General features: G+C 46.8%; 1 protein-coding gene across 1 annotated transcript; it reads right to left on the reverse strand.

Moving 5' to 3' along the window:
* Positions 1 to 9,268: 9,268 nt before the first annotated feature.
* GPRC5A (G protein-coupled receptor class C group 5 member A) lies at positions 9,269 to 23,981 on the reverse strand. Its single transcript, XM_045554298.1, has 4 exons — positions 23,863 to 23,981; positions 12,713 to 13,641; positions 10,565 to 10,623; positions 9,269 to 10,270 (listed from the first exon to the last, which is right to left on the reverse strand). The coding sequence occupies exons 2-4, from the start codon at positions 13,632 to 13,634 to the stop codon at positions 10,178 to 10,180; spliced, it is 1,074 nt and encodes a 357-aa protein (XP_045410254.1). The 5' UTR covers positions 13,635 to 13,641; positions 23,863 to 23,981; the 3' UTR covers positions 9,269 to 10,177.
* Positions 23,982 to 24,508: the final 527 nt, after the last annotated feature.

Raw genomic sequence — 24,508 nt, forward strand, 5'->3', positions numbered from 1 at the left:
CCCTGGGAACATTCTGCTTCCAATTTGCATCGTCTTCTCCCTGGTGGGGTATACTCTCAGCCTACCCCTATGCCACATCTGCCACATCCGTGGTGACCCTGGGCTCCACCCAGCCATAATTCAGAACACATCCAGTTTTTCTAAGAGAAAACATTGCCAGAAGCAGCTTATGCTTGAGAATTCAGGAAGATAAATCCTCCCTGAGCCTATTTGCTGGCATTCTCATCTGTTTTCAATTTGGTTTATATAATCTGAAGGGTCCTTGTTCATCCATTTTGGTTCAAGTCAGTTTAGAAAAGTAATGCATTTGAAAAAAAATGCAATTGATCTTTGAGGGGGATCAATCTAAAATGCTTCTCTTATTTCTTGCTTTGGGGGATGCTTTTCTCTTTTTTCATATTTCAAGTTTGTTCTTGTATAGTTCTCCTAGGAAACAGCACTTTCCCAAGCTTGACAAAGAAAAGCCTCAGGGAAATAAACTGGGACAGGATGAAATGTATTCGGCCCAAGAAGTAAAGAATTCCCTTTCTTTCCTCCAAGCCTCAGGCTTGTGAGTTGTTTTTATCACGTTGGACTTAAGTGTTCTTCTAGGGAAACAAAAGAAGCTGATGGTTGATCAGCTGAAATTCATGAAAATTATTTGAGGACAAATTGGTCATTCAAGACACCAGAACAGACAAGAGAGAAATCTGAGAGTTGTGCTCTCTAAGTGAGAAGCCATAATTTCTAATTAGCCTGTGACCAAAAAAAAAATATATATATATATATCTCCTTTCTTTCAAAATTTTCATTCATTCAACTTATGTGCAGACACGGTGCTAGGCTCAGGGAATACAAGGAAAGAAAAACAATTTTCTGTCTGAGTGGGAACTTGTAGCTAGAGATGAGAAAGAATTCTCGACAAAAAGATTAGTTTTAAAAACCAAAAAAATAGAATAGTTTTAAAGAAAGAAAGTTTCTATTTTTTTACTTCCCAAAGGGAGGGAAGGGCTTGACACAGGAAAGAAAGGAAAACTGCTGGCAGGCATTGAGGGTAAGGGGCTTGGGGGGTTTTATTGGGAGTAAAGGGGAAAAACAAGTTACTGCTACCCCCATGATATGCTGAAATAAAAAAAAAAAGTTATTGCTGCGTGCTGATAGCAGAAGGCAGCTGTGAAGTGGCTGCATCTGTTTATCCTTTTTTTTTTTTTTTCCTCCCCTCTGAGGCGGCTCACCAGTCTCCTTGGAATGTGGGCTGGTGGGAACTGGGGGAGCTTCATGTTAGTTCTTTCTTTTTAGTTCTTTTCAAGTGCTGTGAAAACAAACCCTCAAAGAGCACAAGTTAAGCCACAGGTGGTTAAACAAACAAAGCGGCAGTTGTACACTGTGATCACTCTCTTTTTTCTCTTTCTGTTAGATAGCTTATTTTTCTCTGTTATATAGTTTATTAGCAAGGTTATCCTTTTACTGTCTTCCTAAAACCTATAGAATAAGGAGAGAAAAACAAGTAAATCAACAAATAAATATAATTTTAAATTTTCAGTGCTCTGAAGACCTGTGACTATGGGAGCCCAGCATTGAACAGACTGACTGTAGAAGGTCTCGCGAGGTGAGCAATGTTTGAGCCGAGATGGGGAGGTTGTAAAGAAGATGACGTTGGGAAGAGTTGGGGGACGATTCCAGTGGGAGGCGGGTAGAACTGAGGTCCCTCTAGTGAACAACTGAAATCATGGACCATGAAGAAATCAGACTTGAAGGGTCAGAACCAAGAAGGGCTTTGCAAACCAGATAGGAGAGAGGCACTGAGTTCTGCAAGTGGGTCACCAGGGTGGCACAATGTTGGTGACGCGGGACCTGGAGCAGCCGGGCAGGGTCTGAGGTGGCCGGAGCGCCAGGCCAGCTATGTCTAGCAATGAGCAGCAGCATCCATTTACCTCTGTGCCCCTTAAACATCTTTGTATCATTTTCTAACTGTCCCATAAAGTGAAAATGATTGAGACGCCCCACTTAAGGCTTTAGGCCAGAACCAAACTGAGTGTTGTGAAAGTCTCCTTGAGATTAACCTCCACTATGTATGTAGGTCTTGTCATCAGATTTCCTCACTATATACAGGAAGATTTTTCAGACTGGACCCCATTCGTGGCCAAAGAAACAACTTGAGGCAAAAGAGTGATCTTGGAAACTGTGAAAAGTGAGGTAATGCCATTTGATGGGGATATAACCTTAGGGGCACATGAGACAGATCATGGAAACTGAAGTCACAGGGATGGGTCGCTCACCCCAGGTCAGGGACTGCTGGTGACACGCACTCTTTTCCAGCTATACAAACAACAACCTTATTTTGCTACTGACTTGAATGGGAATGTTTAATTTGGCATGATGATGTGTATGTACACACACAGTGAGTAGGATGTAGGGGTACTGGTTTCATCTCACTTGTAGAAATGACTCTGTGCCATGCAAGTACCTCTGATCTACGTATACGGGGGCAGATGTGTACATGGGTGTATGTGGGTGGGCCTGGTACTCACAGCCGCCAGCAGACATCCCACACACGTCAGGAATTTCTGAGATTCTCACAGACCACTGGAAAAGATGTCTGGGGAGCATGAAAATTTCTCCATTTATTCTCTATGTGGAAAACAACTATTTTTCTTTCTATCCTCTAGTTTTCTCTTAAAATTAAATGCCATACACACACACACACACACACATACACACACACACACACACACACACACACACACACACACAGACTACCCCAGTGACCTAAGTAAAATAAATATACAGGTGACAATTTGATGTGTCTGGAACTGCCACCAGATTTGCCAGGAAAAGGAAGGAACGGAGGACCCTGCCAGTGCCTTTGGCAGGAGGGGGGCAGAGGGGGCAACACAATGAAAGAACCACCCCCAAGCACGCCAGGCTCCAGGCCCTCTGTGCCTTCTGGCGGCTGCTCCCCCTTGAATGCCCCCCCCTTTCATGTAGCGGGGGCCTTCCAAGAACTTAGAGGAAAAAACAGCCGCTCTAACTGGAAGGAGGGTCTATGATGAGGTCAAATCCATCTGCCCAATTTCACAAACAGGTCATCGTGACACTGTAAGAATTGTAACTTAGTATTTTCCTCAATTTCTTTCTTTCTTTCTTTTGCTTTCTTTCTTTCTTTCTTTTTCTTTCTCTCTCTCTCTCTCTCTCTCTCTCTCTGTCTTTCTTTCTTTTCTTTTCTTTCCTTCTTTTCACAGGTCTCGCTCTCTTACCCAGCCTAGAGTGCAGTGGCATCATCATAGCTCACAGCTACCTCAAACTCCTGGGATCAAGCAATCCTTCTGCCTCAGTCTCCCTAGTAGCTGGGACTACAGGCGTATCCCACCATGCCCAGCTAATTTTTCTATTTTTTGTAGAAGCAGGGTCTCACTCTTGCCCAGGCTGATCTTGAAATCCTGGCCTCAAGCAATCCTCCTGCCTCAGCTTCCCAAAGTGCTAGGATTACAGGCATGAGCCACCACGCCCAGCCTCTGAACTTCTGATTCTTATGACCTTAATTTTAACTTCATCTTTACATTCTTTTTTATTCATTATTTTGCCAGATCTCTGATTTACAACTCTTCCTCCTCCTCATCAGCTCTCCCTCCCCATACCCTCCCCAGCGCTCTGGCACTTTCTTCCCGAGGAAGCCCCGGCCCCTCCTCTTCTGTCTGTCACTGGTTCAGGACAGTCAGCTGCCCCCTCTGACCCTCTCCCAGTTCCTGAGTATTCAGAGTTCATGGGCTTATGACTCAGATGACTAAACTCGTGCTACACAAGTTCAACCCACAAACCTTTTTGATCTTGCCGAGTAACACAAATCATAGGGTTCTTTCTTATGCAATTAATCACCCTCCAAGAGCAACATGGACCAGGGATTTTGTACTTGAAAAGTGGTAGTTTTTGTCTAAAGAACTAAATCAGGCAGTATTTCAGACATTGACTACGTGTATCTAAGGGGGGCACAGATTCAAGTGCCTTTGCAAAGGATTCTGCATTATCACCGTGTCCACAATAAAGGCATGTTAAACATAGCATGCACTCTACTCACATGGCACCTTCCATTCCCAGGAAGCTGTGAAGAAGAGAATTGTCCCGTAAAGCACAACTACCAATGACATCCAATAATAACACTCACAGAAAGGTGAGGACGCATCCCAACAGTGAAGAGCATTTCCATTTTCACCTGAAGGGCAAAGGAAGTGTTTGGGCTGCAGGTGTAGGAGAAGAAAACTGTACAGTAAACCTGATAGTGTCTCCATGGTTCTTAGATTCAAATACTAAGAATAACAACTTGGCAAGTAAAAGTCCAGCATCCTAAGAGTTACGAGACGCTCTAAGCTTATGTCGTCCAGCCTTGCTCCAGACACGAATTCCCCATGTGGTCACCAGCAGAGCATCATGGAGCTTGAACACCTCCACCAAGAGAAAAACCCACTACTTTGGAGGAGGCTCTTCCGGGCTCTGCCTCCCTGACATTTCTAACCATTGAGCTGCCTGTGAGGCTCTGGTTATTAACACAGCTGGGGGCATGATGGGGTTACAGGTAAGGGATCCGAGGACAGCCCACCCAGCTCTGACTCCCAGCCCATCACTTGGCAGCTGTACCACCGTGAGCATTACTTCCCCCCAGGATGCGTCAGGGTCTTCAGGTGTTAAATAAATGGGGGGCGACAATAATAATTCATAAGGTTTTTACATGTATTAAATTATGTTATACAAATTGAGAACTTAAAATGGAGGCTTGCACAGAGTCAGTGCACAATAAATGTTAGCTGTGGCAATGATGTACCCTGCAACATCCCCTCCTCTTGGGACTAACTATCTCCAGCCCCATCAGCCATTCTGTGTACCATGCAGTTCTAAAAATAGCTCCTCCGTTAGAAGCTCCTCCTTTACAGTGAGATGCACAGAGATGGATGTAATATTCTGATGTGGTATAATGTGCCCCCAATTCAGTGGGAACAATGCATGCCTTGTCTTGACTGCACAATGGTACCAGTGCTGCCCATGATTGCTTTGTCTGTCTGGCTGCTGAACCTCGTCACTGATCCTTATCAGTCTTATAGGCATCTAAAACTACCAGGTCTTCTTCACAAAAACTGCTCTCAAAACAAGTCTTTCCAACCTATATTTGTGTAATTTATCTTGGGGTCATAAATACATTTATATCTATTAAACTAAATTCTCAGTCTGGGATCTTTATTCCAGCCTATTGCAACACATTTGTATTCTTCTTTTATTATTCAGTCTTTCCTAATTCTGTGTCATGTGCAATATTTGAAAAACATGCTTTAGTTGTATCCAGATGATTGACAAAAATGTTATCCAAACAGATCCAAAGATACAGCCCTATGGCAGGCACATCCCTGGAGACCTCCAACTAATAAAAGATTTTTCTTGAATGTTTGATTTATGACTCTACCTAACTCTATGATCATTATCCCTGCCTTTTTCCATCTTGTTCATAAAGACATCATGCTAAAATCAATACATGCCTTTTCTATTTCCATTCCTTGTGGGTAAAACATTAGTCAATCTGGAAGTGTTCCTTCTTAGAGAAAGGTAGGAGCTTTACATAATCACAGGATATATCACTGGCCCCTACCATTGTGTTCCAGAGTTCACGGCATAGCTACTGGGCTTGTCAGAGGAGTTCATTGAATTGAGTTGATACAAATACAGTGGGACTGACAGATCATAATATGGAAGGGGACCTGAACTAGAAGGAACTGAGACCAGGCAGCTGGGTGTGGCACATATGCTAATCAAATTCCGTTAAAGTTTCATTTGCTTTTCGGTGGAAGACAGTGGTTAGAATTTGATGCTATAGAGACCGGGCTCAGGGCAGTCACCCCAAGCTAAGTCATTACACAAGCAAGTTACTTGCAAGGTTTTTCCAGAGACTACCTCTAAGGCTGCCCCTGAAGCTGCCCAGGGAGTGAGGGATCGCCCGGGGGTGTGGCACCTGCTCCCCAAAGGGAGCCAGAAGTTCATACAAAGGGAAAGAAGAGGTACTGGGTGTGGTGTTTGGGCTCTATATGAGCCTCAGGGAAGCTGAAGGCTTATCATACTGACTGGGGAGAAAGAATGAATACGGAACTCTTCGCCTTGCTCTGCCATCCCTCCCTTGGCTTGGGGGCTGTGGGCAGGGACCTGTGGTTGACCAGAAACTGTCAGTCCTCACCCAGTCCCTCTCCCCAGGGCTTACAAGCACAAGGCAGAGAAGATGAGCAGAGGAGAAATCAGGGGAAGAAAAGGCAATCGGCGAGACAGAGGAAAGTGAGAGGAATGCTTAAAATCCATGGTGACTGTGGTCATTTTATCTGATTCTTTACTCAAACACTCTCTTGAGAAAGCATCTAGAACTGACCACACAGGTGCTGGCAGTAGAAAGAGCATGGAACCAAAAACCTGGTCCTGGGAGTATTAACTCCATCCGGCCTGAGTTTCCTCCTCTGTAAAATGAGGGCTGTGGAGAACCAGCTAGGGGATGTCTGTGACCTCCTCAAACCCTGAAATCTGAAGCACTGGAGTGTTCCACTCTGAAGGCTCAAGAAAGTGGAAGAAATCAGGAGGGTGTGGAGATCGTGGTCAGGCATCAATGCACAGACCCATCTGCATCCTTGGAATATCCTGAAGCCAAGAAGGGCAAAGGACTGTCTGCCCTGGATAGAAGAAACTCCAGGCCAGTCAGTAGTCCCAGTACTCGGGAGGCTGAGGCAGGAGGATTACTTGAGTCCAAGAGTTTGAGGCTGCAGTGACCGATGATCATGCCACTGCACTCCAACCTGGGCAACAGAGCAAGACCCCATGATGTAGAAGGAGGAAGAGGAGGAGGAGGAGGAGGGGGAGGAGGAGGAGGAGGGACAGGAGGAAGAGGGGAAGAGGGAGAAGAGGGAGAAGGGGGAGGAGGGGGAAGAAGAAGGAGGAGGAGGAATTCCAGAAAATGACCCCAAGGTTGGTCTTTCCAAAGAGAACAATCTAGACACTGGAGGCTAATTTCTCAGATCCTGGATCTCAGCAGTCAACATCTGAGAAAGATTTTTCTGAAGCTGTACCTCCAATTCTGAAATCATGCCATGTTTCAGACGGGGCCAGGACAGCAGCAAACCTGCAAACCCTCAGAGCAGAAAGTGGGCAAGGAAGGAAAAGGCCATCTGGGCACAGTCCAGTTCTCAGCAGTCATGCTAAGTCAAGAACTGAAGGAAGGAAACTCCGAATGCATGGGGAAAGAATGGGTTTATGCTGTATTTCCAGGGCCAGGCTGTACTGTGTGTTCTGGCACACTTTTCCTGACAAAAGCCAATGTTCTCACCACATAAATACCAGTCAACATTAATAACAATAGCATATGAGACCATAATGTGTAAAGATGCCAGATTGCATGCAAATGGGCTGGAAACACCTTGGAGAGTTTCACAGAAATAAGACAAACAGCAAAGCAACTCTGCCAAAGGAGACCGAGAGCAAATTCTTCCAAGATGGTGGGAGGGAGGGAGCAAGCAGCTCATAAATACAAGCCTCTGAAAACGGGGTGCGCTGCCTCAAACCTACTCAGTATCTGCAGCTCCGCTCCGCCTCCCCCACAGGAAAGCAGCCTCCGATGTCTGCTTGTGTGAGGCGCCCTGAGTGCTGATGCCCGAGGTGTCACCGCCATCAAGTGGAACCACGGGGTATGGCAGCCGTGGACAGCCTGAGCATTAGGGGACAGGCAGGGAGGGACCCAGTCTGTTTTGGGCTGACAGGGAAAGATGAGAAAAAAGCTGCTGGGTTTTATTTCATCATCACCCGTTCAGCTCAAAGGCGATGCCACTTTGGTTCCCGACCATCCGTCAACTGGCAGCACTCCAGGGCCAGCTGGGCCACATCTGCACATTCTACTTCAGCCCCGGTGGAGATGGCGGCACTTCTGGGAAGGCCTTTGACATCGAAATCCTCTTCTCCAATACAATGACTCTCAGAGGCCAAACGTCGGGCCCCTGAGAGGTCTACACTGAAACAGAAGAGCTTACTTATGTGCAGAAGGTGTGAGACCTGAGGACAACAAGCACGACGTGACAAGTGCTGCTCACAGGGGAGCATTCTGCCACCTGGCAAGAAGGAGCATTCAGGGAGATGATGGCCTACGCGTCTGAACTCCTGAGACCACTTTATTGCTTAGAAGAGGAACAGGTGTGCAGAGGCAGATGCCACTTCTAGGTCCTCTACAGTGTTTGAAGAGTCTGACGTAAGCAAGGCAGCCGTGAGGCGACAAAGGCCCAGCAGATCATTTTCCCTAAAAAGAAACCAGATCCAGAGCGTTTTGTGGTTTTTCCTTTCACTCCTCTGCCTTTGCTTGGTTGGCGGGACGAAGACCAGAGAAGGAAAGAGGGAAGGAAGGGAGTGTGGGTTTCTTGGGCACCTACGCTATGACAGAACACGTGTGAAACCATGTTGTTTTCTCCTCACAGCAAACCTCATTGGGCCATGCCTCTTGGGAAAGGCTAGAATAGTCTAGAGGGATCCATATCATTATTAATCATTCTCTCTTTTCAGGACAAAACTAGGCTACTGTGAGTGCAAACCCTATCAAGCAAACCTTGAGGGACGTGAACACCCCTAACTCGGCGTGTCCCCCGTTCACCTCCGCCCCACCTCACCTCTGCCCCACGCTGCTTCTTCCTTTTGATGAAAAGCAGTGTCCGGCTCTCAGGAGGGAACTCCCAGCTCAGCTATGAATTTTTACATCCTGTTGTGTTTCTGTGCATAGCAATTCTTTTTTTCCACCACCAAAGAGAGATTTCCTTTTGCTCTGCCCCACAGAGCTGTTTCTTGGATTAAGTAAATATTAATAATAATTGTTTGGTATCATGTCTTTGCCAAGAGATACTGTGAACTAATTCTGTTAAATACAAAGGGATTTGGATTTGTCCTCTCCTATAATTAAACCTTGGGCGAAACATGAAACTGGCTCTGAGGTCTCTCTTCCCTGTCTTTCTTGGGCTGCCGAACCCCATTCCAAGGCTGCCACTCCTCAGCCTGCCTGGAGCAAAACCTCAGAACCCATGACAACCCTGGCTGTCTCACCGTTGACAGCTTTGAAAATTGTCAGGGGACACACACTTGTCTTAGGTGTCAGAAGAAGGAGAGACACACGGAGAAGGGCCAAATGCAAACCAGGGGAACTGAACCTTGAACTTCAGCTTCAACATGTAACCCCCAGGGTAGGCCGTGGTCTCTCCCTTGGTGCCTAACACCCAACACTGCTGCCACCACCACGACAGAGTTGCCACCACATCTTTATTGCAAATCCAGGGGAGTAACTGATTACAACCAGGAACACTCCTCCGTTAGTAGACGATGGCTGCTTACAGAATGCAGGAGATAAATACAGTGTGAATCTATGTACAGAGGCTGCGGAGCAAGGAGACGGGAGGAGGGCAGGGATTTAGAGCAAGAACAGCGCACAAATTCTCCTGGCCAGGAGCAGGTGGGCCTGTCCTCGCTAGTGAAGTCTGCAGGAAGAACTCCTGGTAAAGTCCATGGAGAAGATGAAGTTTGGAGTTGGTGCAAGAAGAGAGGGGTGACCTGTGAACTGTGCTGGGGAGCTGCAGGGCCCTTCCAAAGACTATTCAGGGCCATAGAGATGAGGATGTTTAGGGTGACCTTTAGCCTCTCCTACCCAGGCAAGAGGGCAAGGGAAGGGGACGGTGCCAGGAAGTTGGTTTCCAGTGTAGATTTAGGCAGGCTGGGCTGAGACCGGCCTTTGCTGGTTTTGCTCAGACCTGCAGTTCTGCTCTGGGACAAACGATCCTCACAAAGTCCACCTTGGGTTAGAGGAGTTGGCCCCTAAAGCTGAGCGAGCCGGTGTGTGGTCAGATGACCAGACCTTTCGTCCATGTAAAATGACAGGAATAGCAAGTGTAACCCTGAGTTGCCTGAGACGCCCACTTAACAGATGTGTCCTAAGCATGAAACAAAGGAAAAATACTACGATGCTGCTAAGAACCCGAGTGGCATTAGCCCACATCTGCCCAGTGTGGGAAGACGGTGGTTGAGGCTGGGGAGGGGCAGCTGTTCCCATAGCGTTCTGCACAGTTTTCTTAGAAGACTCGAGATCTGGCCCACATCCCTTTGAGCTCCCGGCTGGGTCTTCCGCCTGGCTGTGTTCATCCCACTCTCCGGAGCAGAGCTAACTGTCCTCTTTCCTTCCTTCGTAGTTGTTGTAAGGGCTGGCCGGCGCCTGGGCCCGTGGGATGGAGAAATCCTTTTGGGGAGGCCGATTCTGAAAAAGAAGCAACCATATCATTAAAGCCCCCCAGTTCCCAGCCATTTCAGCAGATCTGCGGTCTGGGCAGGAGGCTAATTCCCTTCCCCTCTCCCAAGCCCTCCCGTAACTCCTCCCTGTGCTGCACCTGTTCTGGCCCCCCAGCCCCAGGGGGCAGATTACAGGGAAAAACACCCAGCATCCTCTCCAGGCGGCCAATTAGGGGCCATCACAATGGTGACATCATCTGTTTCCAAAGGACAAACATTCCTGGGGCTGATGCCATTGATGAAAAGGAGAAAGACCATTTACCTGTAGCTGAAAATGGGTGGAATACGGGGCATAGAGTGTGTCCCCCATCTCTTCAAGACCTGAAACAGGGAGAGGAGAAATTAAAGAATTAGGGGCACCGACCTGCACTCACTCCGTTTGTACCTCTTCTCTCAGTGTGACATCTTGTCTGTTTAACTACCTTTCTCCAGTCGACTTTAAGTTTATTGCAGGGAGGGACTATGTCCTCAAGCCCAGGACAAAGTAAGCACAATATTGGTTGAATAACTGAATAACTATGATCACCAGGGAAACCCCTTTCCAAAACTTCACCAAAGCCCCACCGTATCCTAGGACCTTCAAAAGCACATTTGAAATGTCATAAAAAATAAAAAGTCTTTTCAGATATAGATCTGGTCACAGGTGTACTCAGAGTGAACCTCATTGGAGATTTACCTACTTCCTTAACTGCCTGACAAGGAAAACATATATACTCATATCACTGTCTTTGGGAAGGGGCAGAATTTAGGGGCAACTGTTTTGTGTGCATTTTGGGAAAATCAGAAGTTTGGAAACTTGGGAACAGAAAGGTAAACACATGCAATCATCATGAATGCAATTTAAGGCAATTCATTTATTTCCCACCAAACTTACCTGCCCAGTTTGCTCAACAAATACTTAAGCTTCTATTAATGTATGTAAGATGCTGTGGAGTATATAAGGATTAACCAGAATGATCCTTGCCTTGTGGCTGACGCTGGAGAGGAAGGACAATGTGACAGGTACACACATAACTACGGAATGAGACAGACTCTGCTGAGAGCATTGCAAAGTCCCACAGGTGCACGGGACACAGCGATCACTGGGGGAGAGTGAGGAACGCCTGACTCCGGAAAGGGGCAGGAAGAGGGAAGACGGAGGCCACACAGGCAGAGGACAGAAGCACCTTGAGCCTGGGCAGAGGCAGGAAAGTACAGTGACTTGGTTTGTTCGGACGGAGAGGTTATTGGTTCCGATTCTGGAAGATTTGCCAGGAGCCAGCGGGCAACATGGGCAGCAAAGTGTGGGCGCCAGAGAAGCATTTCAGGGAGAGGAAGCTGACAGTGGCCCACAAAATGAACAGAGGGAAGGAAGAGCCATCAGGGAATGACAACAGGGAGTGCAGGAGTGAGATGAGATGACAGAGTGAAGCCACAGAAATGGACTGGATGGAATGGGCCGGTAAAATTCCCCCTGCTGCCCTCCTTCCCTCCCTTCAGACCTCCCAGTGCCCAGGAAAGGCCCCCAGCTACATGAAAAACACCAGGAAGTGTTACCCCTCAGGCTCTAAGAGCAGAGAACAGACTTCCTGTCGGCTGGAGCCTAGAACCTGGCCTGGGCGTCCCTCACTCCTGGCCCAGAACCTTCCACCTCCTGTGATTAGACTCAGAGACCAATGTAAACCCTGGAGACCAAGGAATGGATCCCTCTGGGCAAGGGGCAGTTTCTGGCTCTCAGTTTAGCAATTTTTTTTTTTTTTTTTTTACAGGAACAACACTGGAACACCTGGCTTCATAAATCCAGGCAAGAGGGAAATCATTTGACTCTTTTATGTCAGTTATGATCTCTTCCCTCCCATGGGCCCAGAGACACGCAATAAAATGTGGCTCTCGGTGCTAAACCAGATGGTCATGATAAAAGGGCTTTCTCCCTTCTCTGCCCTGTCATCACTGCAGGAAATCATGGCTTGGCTTTAGGCACTCAAATCTACAAAGGCTCCCCATTTCTGGAAGGAATGCCTAGTTATCTTTTGTAAAGAACACGATCTCACCTACTTATCACTAGATATCGCTAGAATTTTTCTAGTCACTCTTTTTCGATTTCTTTGCTCCATCTTGTTTTGATTGAGAGGAACCTCCCTGGTGTTCCACCCTACTGGAAATTACACCACAGACAAGGAGAGGTGGGGAGGGGCTTCCCCTGTCTGTCCCATGAGTAGAAAGTACTAAATTAAGATTCTAGAGGCCAGCTTCTGGTTCTACTCATCTCTAACTGGCTGGATGATTTGAAGCAAGACCTGAGCCTTGGGGAACTTATCTATTCTATCAGGGGTACAATCTGGAAAATCTTGCATGTTCCCTATAGTTATAATATCCTATGATTCTCTCTCATCTTTCTACATGGGGTTCTTCCCCCAACCAGGCTTCATACCTTGGGTGATTTCCTCTTGAGAGTAGGCTCTGTTCTCTACACCATAGCTCTTCTTCATGAGTTGTGGTTTACAAAAAGCATCCTCGACAGGGTAATCCATGGGGTTTCGTTGCTTTGTGAGCAGCTGAAACTCGGGTATCACATAAGCCAACAGGAAAACCCAGCCATTGGCCACCAAGGCGGAGCTGAGGATGGTGTCATCCCACTTTTCCTCGAAGGCAGGAATCAAGAGCAAGGCGATCCATACCACCCAGATGGCCGCAGAGAGGAGCGTGGTGAGGCAGATGTGGGCCCCATGTCTCTTCCAGCCAGTGAAGGATCCACAGAAGGCGAAGGAGGACATGAAGAAGGTCAGCACCATCAAGAGGAGGACATAGATGAGCAGCAGCACAAAGTCTTCATTGCGACGAGGAGCAGAAAGCTCAGCAAAGACATTGACATTGGTCCTGTTCATGGTCAGGACGACATATTCAACAGCAATGACGTCCTGTACCAGGCTGAAGCCCACTGCCAGGCCCAGAGTCACCAGCGTGGAGAGGGGCTTCCTTCCACGGACTAACTTTGTCAAGTTGACCGCATGAGCCAGGAGGCAAGAGAAGCAGATGGAGAAGAGGATCCCAAAGAGGAAGAAGCGCGTGGGCCCCGTGCCCCCATCCAGTCTGATGATGAAGGCAAAGGTGAGGCCAAAGACCCCCAGCACACCCAGGAGGAAGAGGAACTGGGTCGGGAGCATATTCCGCCTGCTGGAGTCCTGCACCTTGCAGACGAGGGCCAGGAGAGCGAGCATGAAGGCCACCGAGGTCACAGCCCCAACTGCAGCCAACGTTTCCAGGACGATGCCCCAACTCTCACCAATATCACAAAGTCTGTGGTACCTGGAGTCCAGGCCTTGGCGGCAACCACTGGGAGCCGTCATAGCCATTTCCGTCCTGCAGGAAAGTAGAGGGGGGAGGGTGGTGAATCTCTTAGAACAGTCCTCAGACACAGAGGACTAAAAAAGGATTTGGGAAACATTTTGTATGTTTTGCCCTTGACCTTACTACATTAGATAAAGCCACTAACTTTTCCCTACCTCTCGTGGCAACTTCTAAGGATTGATGAAGGGAAGGAACAAAGCTCCTATTTCCCTCCCCACAATTTAACTATATTAATATTTACCTTGAAGCCAGAGGGCCTAATGCTCTGAGAAGGTGTTTCAGAGCCTAATTTCAAAAGACATAATAATACAAATAAACCGCCAGGGCTCCTGGTATTTTGGGGTAGTGTTTCCTTAGGAATTAGTGAACGTGGACTAATTTAATCTTAAAGTTAACACTTTAATCATAATTTAGCAGTGTCAAGTTTGCTCCACCTTTGACCCCATTTCAGATATCGGTTGTAAGCATCCCATTCTCTCATAGAGAGGAGTTACCCAAACTGCAGATTTTTCTACAGAAAACAAAAATTCACTTCTAAGCTGCTGGATGCTCTTCTTAGGCTCTGTGGTCTCTTGTTAGAAGGGATTTTTTCCCCTCCTCTTAAGATTTTTAAAGATGGCTCTACCAATTCCAGAAAGTTATGTAAGGAGTCTTCCCTGTCATAACCAGCTCTAAATTAGCCACCAGTAAGGAAGGAAGTCCTGGATGATACAAAAACAGCAGGTAATCCAGCAAAAACTATTACTAATAGCTAACCCGTTCATTTTTTTTTTTTACTATGGGTTGGATTTTTACCTCTAATCATCATATATATATAGATACATAGATTAGTTTACTTTCATAGCAACCCTAAGAGATAAAAATTATTAGCCCTATTTTACAGATGAGGAAACTGAGGCAGAGAGGGGTCAAGTTACTTGCCCAACATCTACAGCCAGGAAATGGCAGAGCAAGGATTTGAATCCAGGTTGTCTGGCTCCAGGACCCATGCTTTCAACGACTCTAGGTGTCACCTCTCCAGTGAATTCTAGCTGGCCTTAAAATGCAATCTGAGATCTTCTCCCCCTCTCTTTCTCTCTCTCTCTGTCTGTCTCTCTCTCTCTCCCTTCCCTCATCACATGCTCCATTATGGGCCTATTCCACACTCTTAGTTCAGCCCAGGAAGGGTAGGAGCTCCCAAGTGATAGATGATCCACAAAGCAGGCGATCTACTCATCCATTCGGGATAATCAGGAACTGACCGGAAGTATAACAGGCTACTTCTGATATATCTGTCCTTATTTCTCAGGGGAAAGGCTTCTTTCTCTGCTCCCACAACCTCCATGTGAATTTTAGATCCAAATGTTTGCAACCCTCGTGAAATCTAAATCCTAGGGATTCGGGGCATGAATGGGAAAATAAATTGGGAAATTGGAAAATTGGAAAAGAGAAAGGAGTTTCCACATTTCCTCAAAACGGATGGTTCTCAAATTCCCAAGTCAATGTTGGGTAAGATGTTGAAGTTCAACATTTCTAGACTGTAGTCTAGAACAGTTTCTCTGCAAACAATAAATTTTATCTGAATTATTTTACTGCTTATAAGTTTCTACCACACTATTCCTCTTGTTTTGTTGTATGCTGTTTGTGCATGGAATTTTTTTTCTTTAGTTTTTATTTTCCCCAACAGGGTTGCTCAGATGATGGTGAGAGGTTCTGAATGGACCAGAAGAGAACTATGGTCTGGCAGGAAAGGGGCCAGAGTCAGTGGAGGGGAAGGCTCGCCAAGGCCTCCTCCACACACAAGCTCAGGGAAAGCTCTTACCTCCTCCAGTGCCAAATAGGATCAGAGAATGGGCAGCAAGAAATCAGGAACAAGAGGAAGGGCTGGGAACCAGGAGCAGGAAAGGCTACAAAGTATCAGCTGAATCCTGCCTCTTTCCTTAGAGCAGAAAAAACAACTCTGTTTCTTCACCAGATACCCACAGACACTTACAAACCACTGTGGGGTACTGGGCTCAACCCAGGCAAAAAAGAACACCTCCCCTTATCCAACCTGTCTCTTCAAGATCAAGTCACAAGGCAGAGAGCAGCACAGCAGGATGCAAAATGAGCCATCGGTCACCATGGAAGGCAAATGAGCATTCTCCTCGATGTAGAGAGAACTCAAACACCTGCCTCCCTTAGAAATGCAAAATCATCTTTCCAATTCAATGAGCTAGCTGTTGTACCAAAATCATTTTATCCATATAGCAACTAGGACAAAATTATACATTGTATATGTACATATGCTATAATAACACGTGCATATGTATATATGAATGCATACTTTGTATATGTCAGAATATTGTGTGTAAGGCCAGGAGCGGTGGCTCACGCCTATAATCCTAGCACTCTGAGAGGCCGAGGCGGGAGGATCGCTCGAGCTCAGGAGTTCGAGACCAGCCTGAGCAAGAGCAAGACCCCGTCTCTACTAAAAATAGAAAGAAATGATCTGGACAGCTATATGGAAAAACTTAGCCGGGCATGGTGACACATGCCTGTAATCCCAGCTACTCAGGAGGCTGAGGCAGAAGGATTGCTTGAGCCCAGGAGTTTGAGGTTGCTGTGAGCTAGGCTGATACCATGGCACTCTAGCCTGGGCAACAGAGTGAGACTCTGTCTCAGAAAAAAAAAAAAAAAAAGAATATTGTATGTGGTGTGTGAGAGTAAAATAATACCAGATATAGCTTAAATCTACCTTCCTGACTTTTTAATGAAATTTGGCTCTCCAAGCTGAACTTTATTTTGTATAGTCATTCATTAGACACGTATTTACTGAGTACCACCATGTACTGATCACTGTGCAAGGCACTCAGTGGTAAAGGGGAAAACACATATTCCTCACCATAGTGGAAGAGACAGGTGGGTATCGTCTGCCACTATGGCCACAGGCTTCTCACCACCTTTGCTCCCCGTGGCTCTGACACCTGCACACTCTGCCCTCCTGGAAGGTGCCCCACAGCCATCCCCGCCACAAGCAGAACAGAGTGGGTATGTTCCACCTCTACAGGGCGGTGCAGACAGGCGGAAAAAGAAGGCAAATGAGGTTCAGAAACAGGCCGACTCCTGAAATATAAGTACCCCAAGTCTGATCTGTTTTGCCTACAACGTCCACTCTCGGTGGTATGGGGAAGTGGAGGTAGAACACCGTGAATGTGGAAGAGGAAGAACCTTGTCTCATTCCGGGGCAGCCCCGCCAAGGGAAGGGACCCAGGCCCTGTGCACTTCATTTCATTTCTCCACACCCTCTCCCATTACTCACAAGGGTGGTGTCTAGCAGGAAAGGTATTTTCTTCCCTTAGTTCTCTCATTCTCCTCGCCCCTCCCTGCCAATTGCTCCTTCCCCACCCTGCAAGGTATTACTGTTTGTGGACAAGTGGCTGTGATCGTAAATACCTGATAATTACAAAGGACTTCCAACCTGGTAACTCTAAATCTTGACAGAGATTGATGAGGTTCTGGCCTGAAGGACAGGTCCGGTGCTAGACAGAGGGACAGTAAGGCAGACACTTGGACCTACAGGCCCCTCGCTTCTCATGCAGCTATGCAGGGGGCCTCCTGGCACCCACAGACCAGCTCCACCAAGATCAATGGTAACAAATGTGGACAGAGGAGAAAATCAACTTCCCTAAAGTTCACCTCCACCTCCTGATAATGCAGGGAGACGCAGAAACAGTCCCTGAAGTGCCTTCAAAATATTATTTAAAAAACAAGAAAACTTTTCAAAGTTTTTATTATAGACATTTTTATAATGGAGGCCCGCGTATCCTTCACTTGGTTTCAAAAATTGTCACTGCATGGCCAGTTTTGCTTCCTTTACATTCTCCACCTTATTTACTAGATTATTTTTTAAGCAAATCCCAGACATCATATAATTTTATCCATAAATGCTTTAGTATGTCTCTCTAAAAGATGAAACCTCCTTCTTAACTACACCTAAGCTAACAATAATTTTTAATGTCAAATATCCAGTAAGGGTTCCTATTTCCCAATTCTTTCACAAATGTCTTTAAAAAAAAAAAAACTTCTTAGTAAATATTTTTTATCTGGTTGACTAAATTTTTTGGAATTATCATTCTTAACTCACCACTATGAACCCTCCTCCACCCCCTCCCCAGCCTGACTCCCCCCGCCCTTGCTCAACACGTCTAAACGTCCTAAGCGCTTTGAATCTCATCAGAGGACAGTGACACTCGCCAGGGTGAGTAATAAGCACATCTGCCTGAAAAGGTGCTGTGCTGCCCAGAGAATGGCTGGGTGGGGGACAGACACCAGGTGGCTGGAAGGGAAGGACAGGATGCTGAAAACCCAAAAAGGATTTCTACAAAGCAGTGTTTGAGAAGGTCAAGGGAAGCGATCGGCATTTGGGAAAGAGAACTGCCAGGAGCCAGAGCAACAACCTGAGAGGAGAACCAAAGGGCTGGAGCGAGAAGGAGAAACAAGAATGAGACTCGTGGTTGTGTGGACATCATTTGTGACCACAGGGAAGGGAGACCTACAGTCCAAGCAAGAAAAGACTTGCTCCTACAGAGACCCAATGTGGGAGGAGAGAAAGAACTTACTCTTAGCACAGAAAGGAAGGAGAGGTCTCATAGCTTGTTCTCACCCTGGATCAGACATGGATTTATGCACTTTACTCACTTAATCCTCAGGACAGCCTTGTGATACAGCTCATATTATTATCCTCGTCCTACAATGGCAGCAACTGACTCCCAAGCCGACTCACCCACAGTCCCAGAGCTGGTAAGTGGAAGGGCCAGGATTCCAACACAAATTCAAACTCCAAAGCCACAGGTTTTAACACTGCACAGCCCCTCTGTCCATTACGAATAACTTCCAGGCCAGGAAGGACGTGCTGATTTGAAATGCAGGTGACATCAGCCTTGGTGGTGCCTTACGCTTTGAGTGTGGGTTAAATCAGCTCAGGAGCAGTCTGTCCTTGTGAGTTGCTCCAGCTGCACAGAGCTGTGCACACCTCAAACTCCTGCACATGTCAAAGGGGAAACGACAGTATGCTCGGGCTGTGTGTGCTCCGCCGCGGTGGACATGGCAGGAAAGGAGAGCCTTCACGAGAAGACAAGAAAGTGGCTCAGGTGGCCTCCCCAGGGGTCTCCCCACTGTGGACCCACGGCAGTAGCCCTAAAAGCTGCCTTATGATCTACCACCAAGTTGAGAAATGGCTTCAGAAGTCCCTATGCCTCACTAGCAAACCCATCATCCAAGTCCTAGCAGTACCACCCCTGCGATATCTCTTAAATATGCCACTTCTCCCCACGCCTAAGTCAGGCCACCAGCCTCTCTCCCTGGACCCCTTCGGAAGCCTTACCTATCCGTGTCCTGTCCTCTCTGGGCCTCCTGCCTGCAGCCGGGGGAGGAGCCAGAGACCTGCACACAAAGCATCAGGCTCTGCACCCTCTGCCCTGCCAACCTCCCCGGCCTCACGCCCTGCCACCCCCCTCCTGCCCATGCCCAATGCGAACTTCTTGTCACCCCTCCAAACAAGCCCCACTATCTCACTTCAAACGCGCTGTCCCATCTGCATGGAACACCCTCCCCCGCCTCCTCATTCCCTGCCCCCTTCACTTGACTCAGTTTCCTTCTTCCAGGATGTTTTCCTTGATGCTCCAGTCTAGTGAGAGACATCTCAGGAATTCCCAGACATCCTCAGCTTTTCCCACCCTGAGGGGTAGGCCCTGCCAGTGCCTGTGCGTGTGTAAGTCTGTCTCCCTCTAGACTGGACGGCTCTGTGCAGGCGGGGACTGAGTCGTTAGACATTCTCTCCGGCCGCCAGCCTAGCCTGACACACGGCCAATGCCTACCCAGAATGCACGAGGGAGCAGGTGTGCAGTGCCGGGTGGGTAGGAGTGGAGCTATCTGGGAATAGCAAGAGTTACGGCCTCCTGAGAGTTCACGGGGCCATGCACTGCTGCATTTAATCCTCACAACAAACCTGGGATTATGTCCCCTTTTTACAATTGAGGAAACTGAGGCACAAAGAAATTAAATAACTTGCACAGAATTACATGGCTCTTAAAAGCGAGGTCCCTAGACACTAGGTTGTGCACATGGACATGTGGGTCTGGTGCTCAGGAGCAGTTTGGGCTATAAGCACAGACTGACAGTCGTCAGCCCAGAGGTGGCATCTGAAGCCTTGAGAGAAGAAAAGATCACACAGGAAACCAAGGACAGATGCACAGGGAACACCACCTCATCTAAGTTGGGATCGGCAAAGGATGTTAACAAGAAGCCGTCAGAAGTTTAGCAACAACAGCAACAACCAAAAAAAGCCCAGGTGGAGGCAAATACTGCAAGGGGAGCAAAGAAGAGTGGGCCTGGGAAGGGACCTTCAGATTCCGCAGTTAGGAAGCACTTCAGCTCCTTTTGTCTGTTAAGACAGATTCAGCCTCAATTTGAACTTCAAGCTCTTCTCCAATCTCCGACCCACTGTCCCGTCCTTCCTCACGCCCATCTCCACCTCTATGCAAGGCAAGCAAGTCCTCCCACAGTACTGTATTTTCTCTCTGGAAGGGAATTTGGGTTCTTTCATGATCTCGTATGAAGTCATGCTCTTTGCCTCAATACACGCATTATTCTAACCAGAAAGCTCCTCTCCCTCCTGTTCACAATCCATTTAACCAATTTTTTCAAACTGAGCCCAAAACTTAACCTCTATCAAGAGTTTTTTAAATTATTATTATTAATCCCATCTCATTCTAAATTTGTAGATTTCTTCATAGTTTTTACAGTTAAGTACTTCTTGGCACTCATATTTTCCCATAGATATTTATATATTCTACATTAATATCAGTGCTGACTAACCTATTGGATAGCAAACTTCTTAGGAAAATAGAGTAATTCTTCTATTTGTTGGTATCCCCCTCACCATGTGCTCTCTGCAGTCATTGCTGAGAAAATGTTCTGGACTAAGACTGAAGGCTGAATATTTACCCAAAGCAAGTTATTTATTAGCAAGTGTGAGTAATAGGGAGGAAAAATTTTTAAGATGAATATGAGCTGATGCTAATCCTCATATTTCTATTCAGGCTAAGCTCTTCTAAGGGAGAGTCCCACAGAAATTTCTCTGCCCTTGATAAAGGATTAGTTATGAATGGGAAGTGTCTACAGGGAAATCTCCAGGATCCCCTGTTCTGGGTAGCCATCCCAGTTCTGATGACATAAAAGTGATGCATCATGGCAACAACTTATGAATAACAGCTGAATAACATCACTGAATTGAGTTTCTATGTAGTAACTAAGAGAAATTAAATCATCATAGCACCCTTGGCAGATCAAAACATGTATAACAATAGCGTTTTTCTCATTTCTGCACTTTCAGGTAGTTTCCTGAGGGTATTACCAACTTCCTCTTATTCTAAACAAAGAATGTAGACTTTAGCTTAATGTGAACATAAAATAAAATACTGGAAATCTTTTTTTAAAATAAAGCTTAATATTTTGAGTGAAGCTTCCAAATATCTCTTAGGCCCAGAATTCTAAGAAATCAAATTTCCAGAAAATAGGAAAATAAAATGAAGTCCTCTACTGGTATACTATCTTAAAGCTCTCAAAGATCCCTTCATTTAAATATTTTATTTCAATATATTAATTCATTGGATTCAACAAGTTTAAAGCTAAACTGATCATCTGTCCTCACAAGTTTGTGTTTCTAAGCCCTGAGAATGGTCGAACCACCTATTCAGTTGCCTGGTAGATCTAAAACTACAATATATACTGTCTAATGGAGGAGAGGTTGAAGAAGAATAGACCATATGACTTAAAATTAAATGACAATGACAAGTAACTATTATTACAATAAATATAAATGGTAACTTTTTTGTTTTGAAAAAAAGACTAAATTAAACTAAACTATATTATACCTATAAGAACCTAACCAAAAACAAGGTATTCAGAAAGATTAAAAGCAAAAAGAAGGAAAAAAATAAAAATAAATGAACAAAGAAGAAATACTGATAGATAATATTTATTTACCAGGTATTATGTGTCAGACACAAAGCTAAATAGCTTGCTCAAGATAAAAAGAGTTAAGCAGGAATTGAGGTTTTAATATCACAAAGTTGTAATCAAGGCAAAAAGATATTATATGATGGACCAAAAAGTTTTTTTTATAATAGAGATACTCCACACAGAAGATAAAACCATCACAAACTTTTATGCACCTAATAATATAGCACCAAAATACATAAAACAAAAACTATTGGAAATACAAGGGGAAATACTATAGTTATATAAGACTTTAAGACTTCCTTATCAGTCCTTGGCAGGTAAAATACACAAAATGAATAATAACATGGTGAACTTCTATAAATGTTCTATGAATACTTTAATGGAAATATTCTCTATCTTCATATCTTATTAGATCTCCATTATTAATCATATAATCAGATCCTCTGTATCAGCAATCAGCAAACATTTTTTGTAAAGAGCCAGATAATAAGTAGTTTAGGCTTTGCAAGCCATACGTTTGTAGCATGCAAGCAGCCATAGATAATATATACACAAATGAGCATTGCAGTGTTTCAGTAAAACTTTATTTACAAAAAGAGGCTCTAGACCATATTTAGCCAATGGACCAGTTTGCCATCCTTACATAGTTTGCTCTATATGATTGCTTCTATTTAAGTGGTCATGGAACATTTACCCAAAAAATGAGCATATTTAGAATATAAAGAAAAATCTGGAATTCTAAAATAAGAAATTTACAGACCGTATATTTTGACCACAATGCAATAAAAATAAGAATAAAAATAGAAACAAATACCCTGAATTACCCAGAAAGTCAAGGAGTCTTTAAGCAAAAACACTATTCGATTTTTTGTTTACTGTACCACCGTACCATTTCCCCAGCTTCATCTGGATTTTAAATAGCAGCGGACCCAGAATGAGAAGAGTAAAATCACACAGCCAAAATTGTTCTCCATACCCTGTTATCTTCAATTACCAGTACAGAATGAAATACAATAAGGCAGGTTCTAAGGAGGACTCCCAAGGGGACCCGTGCAGATACAGAGGGGCTGGAATCTAAACACAAGAAAGGAGCTTGGGGGCCTCCCCAAGATCCATCATCATAGGGAACTCGAGGCCGGGCCCTGGCCTGATCAGAGTTTCTGCAGCGCCGGGAGGGGAACTCAGGCTTCCTGACTCAAGGTTGAGAGCTCGTTCCAGGCAACCAACAGTTCTGCTCATTCCATTCTGCCCTTGAAGCCCTCGCCTCCCCATGCCCTTGGAGGAGCCACTTCTGTCTCCCGGGTAGCACCTCTCCTGACCCTTCCTCCCCCTCATTCCTACCCGGTCCCCGTGGCACCCAGCACACAGACCTGGAGGCCGCAGTGCTGACCTCCAGTCTCACCCCTCTCGAGGCCCCAGCCCATCGTGTCTGAAGTGGCTAAGAAACTCCCCTTCAGGAATGAACCCGCTGCCGTAGGTAACTGATGCAGCGGAACCTTCAACAGGTGGGGTGTTTACAAAAGCCTCTGTGGAGCCTGCAAAGATGTCAGGAATGAAAACCCTTCCAACTCCTCAGCACTGAGCAGGCTCTTTGCAGCCTTTCCCATGGATGTTTCAGGGACCAATCTGAACAGCGTTCAGGCTGTTCCCAAGTCCCGTCTGCAGTTGGTGGTGGAAGGTGGGCTCTTAGCTACATTCAACTTCCATCTGCCCGGATTCCTGAGCAAGTCGAGGGACACCAGAATGGGGCCGACCACCCAGCCGTCCAGAGGAAAGGGGTGGCTTCTGCATCTCCGTTCCCACATTCAGAAAGGCACTGGGTAAAGTAGCAGCTGTCACCATCTCCCTCCGCCTGCCCCCAGCCCTAGACTCCCACTCCCTCTCCACCCCCAGCGCCCCCCTTCCTCTGAGATCTTTCTCTTTCTCTTCTCTTCCCCCAAAATGATCCCTGCCTGGTCGGATTCCACCTACTCGAAGTTCGTAGAATGTGTTTCAGCTGAAACTATTACCCTGATTATCTTTTTGCTCTCTACCCCTATCTTAGCCTGGGAGGCCCGGAAAAAAAAAACTTCTAAGTTGAGTTAAACCAGAGGAATCGTTTTCCTGGGTTCTCCCCCCCCCCCCATAGCCAGCTGTATTCCATTACTAGGATTTCGCTCCCCTTCTGCCCTGCCCTCCCAATGTCCCGCTCTCCCTGGCGATTTAAATCTGGAGGCCCGGCGCGCTCTGGGCTCCGTCCACCTCACTTACCCCCGTGCCTGGGCTTTGGCCGTGAACTTGGCGCCGCTTCCCGCGCGTAAGAGGGCCGGCAGCGCGCGAGCCCCTCGGTGCCGGGGGAGCCCTGGGGCCGCGATCCCGCCCTCGGCCTCCCGCGCGGTTTATAAAGGCGGCCGTCGCGGGAGGGAGGGGGCGCGCCGGGGGTGAGCGCTGGGACAGGGGGCGGGGGGGGGCGGGCCAGGGGAAAGGACACGCCCATTCCAGTTCCACGGCACTTCGTGCTGTTATGAAAATACAGTCCCCGTGCCAGGGAATGAACCAGAAGGCTTCTGACGTCAGAGGCACAGTCACCCCTGAAATGGGCGTGGGGAGCCCACCTCGGAGGGACGCGCGCTCGGGCCGGTCCCAGGGCTAGGGCTGAAGGGCATGGGCGGCGGAGACCGCTCCTCACCCGCCCTGCGGGCTGTCACCTCCCGGAGGGAGCCAGGTGTGCCTTCCCCGCCGAGGGCACGGTCTCGCCAGCGAGGTTGTAGCAGCTCCGATGATAATTCCAGGGGGACAAGCCAGCCCTTCTCCGCTTTTACCCGTAGCTTAGCCTTTCTCTCCAGCACTGCCACCCGCCAGCGCGGGGTGGGTCGCCGGGCTTAGGGAAAATGAGGTGGCCGCCCGCTCAGCAGGT

The sequence above is a fragment of the Lemur catta genome, chromosome 6 (genome assembly GCF_020740605.2).
Source record: "Lemur catta isolate mLemCat1 chromosome 6, mLemCat1.pri, whole genome shotgun sequence".
Classification (NCBI taxonomy): domain Eukaryota; kingdom Metazoa; phylum Chordata; class Mammalia; order Primates; family Lemuridae; genus Lemur; species Lemur catta.

Excerpts from the sequence above, each read along its gene's own strand:
- GPRC5A (XM_045554298.1), bottom strand. The coding sequence starts at position 13,634 with ATGGCTATGACGGCTCCCAGTGGTTGCCGCCAAGGCCTGGACTCCAGG. Across the intron at positions 10,624-12,712 it reads TCAAGAGGAAATCACCCAAG|GTCTTGAAGAGATGGGGGAC; the intron begins GTATGAAGCCTG and ends TCCCTGTTTCAG. Across the intron at positions 10,271-10,564 it reads CCACCCATTTTCAGCTACAG|AATCGGCCTCCCCAAAAGGA; the intron begins GTAAATGGTCTT and ends CTTCTTTTTCAG.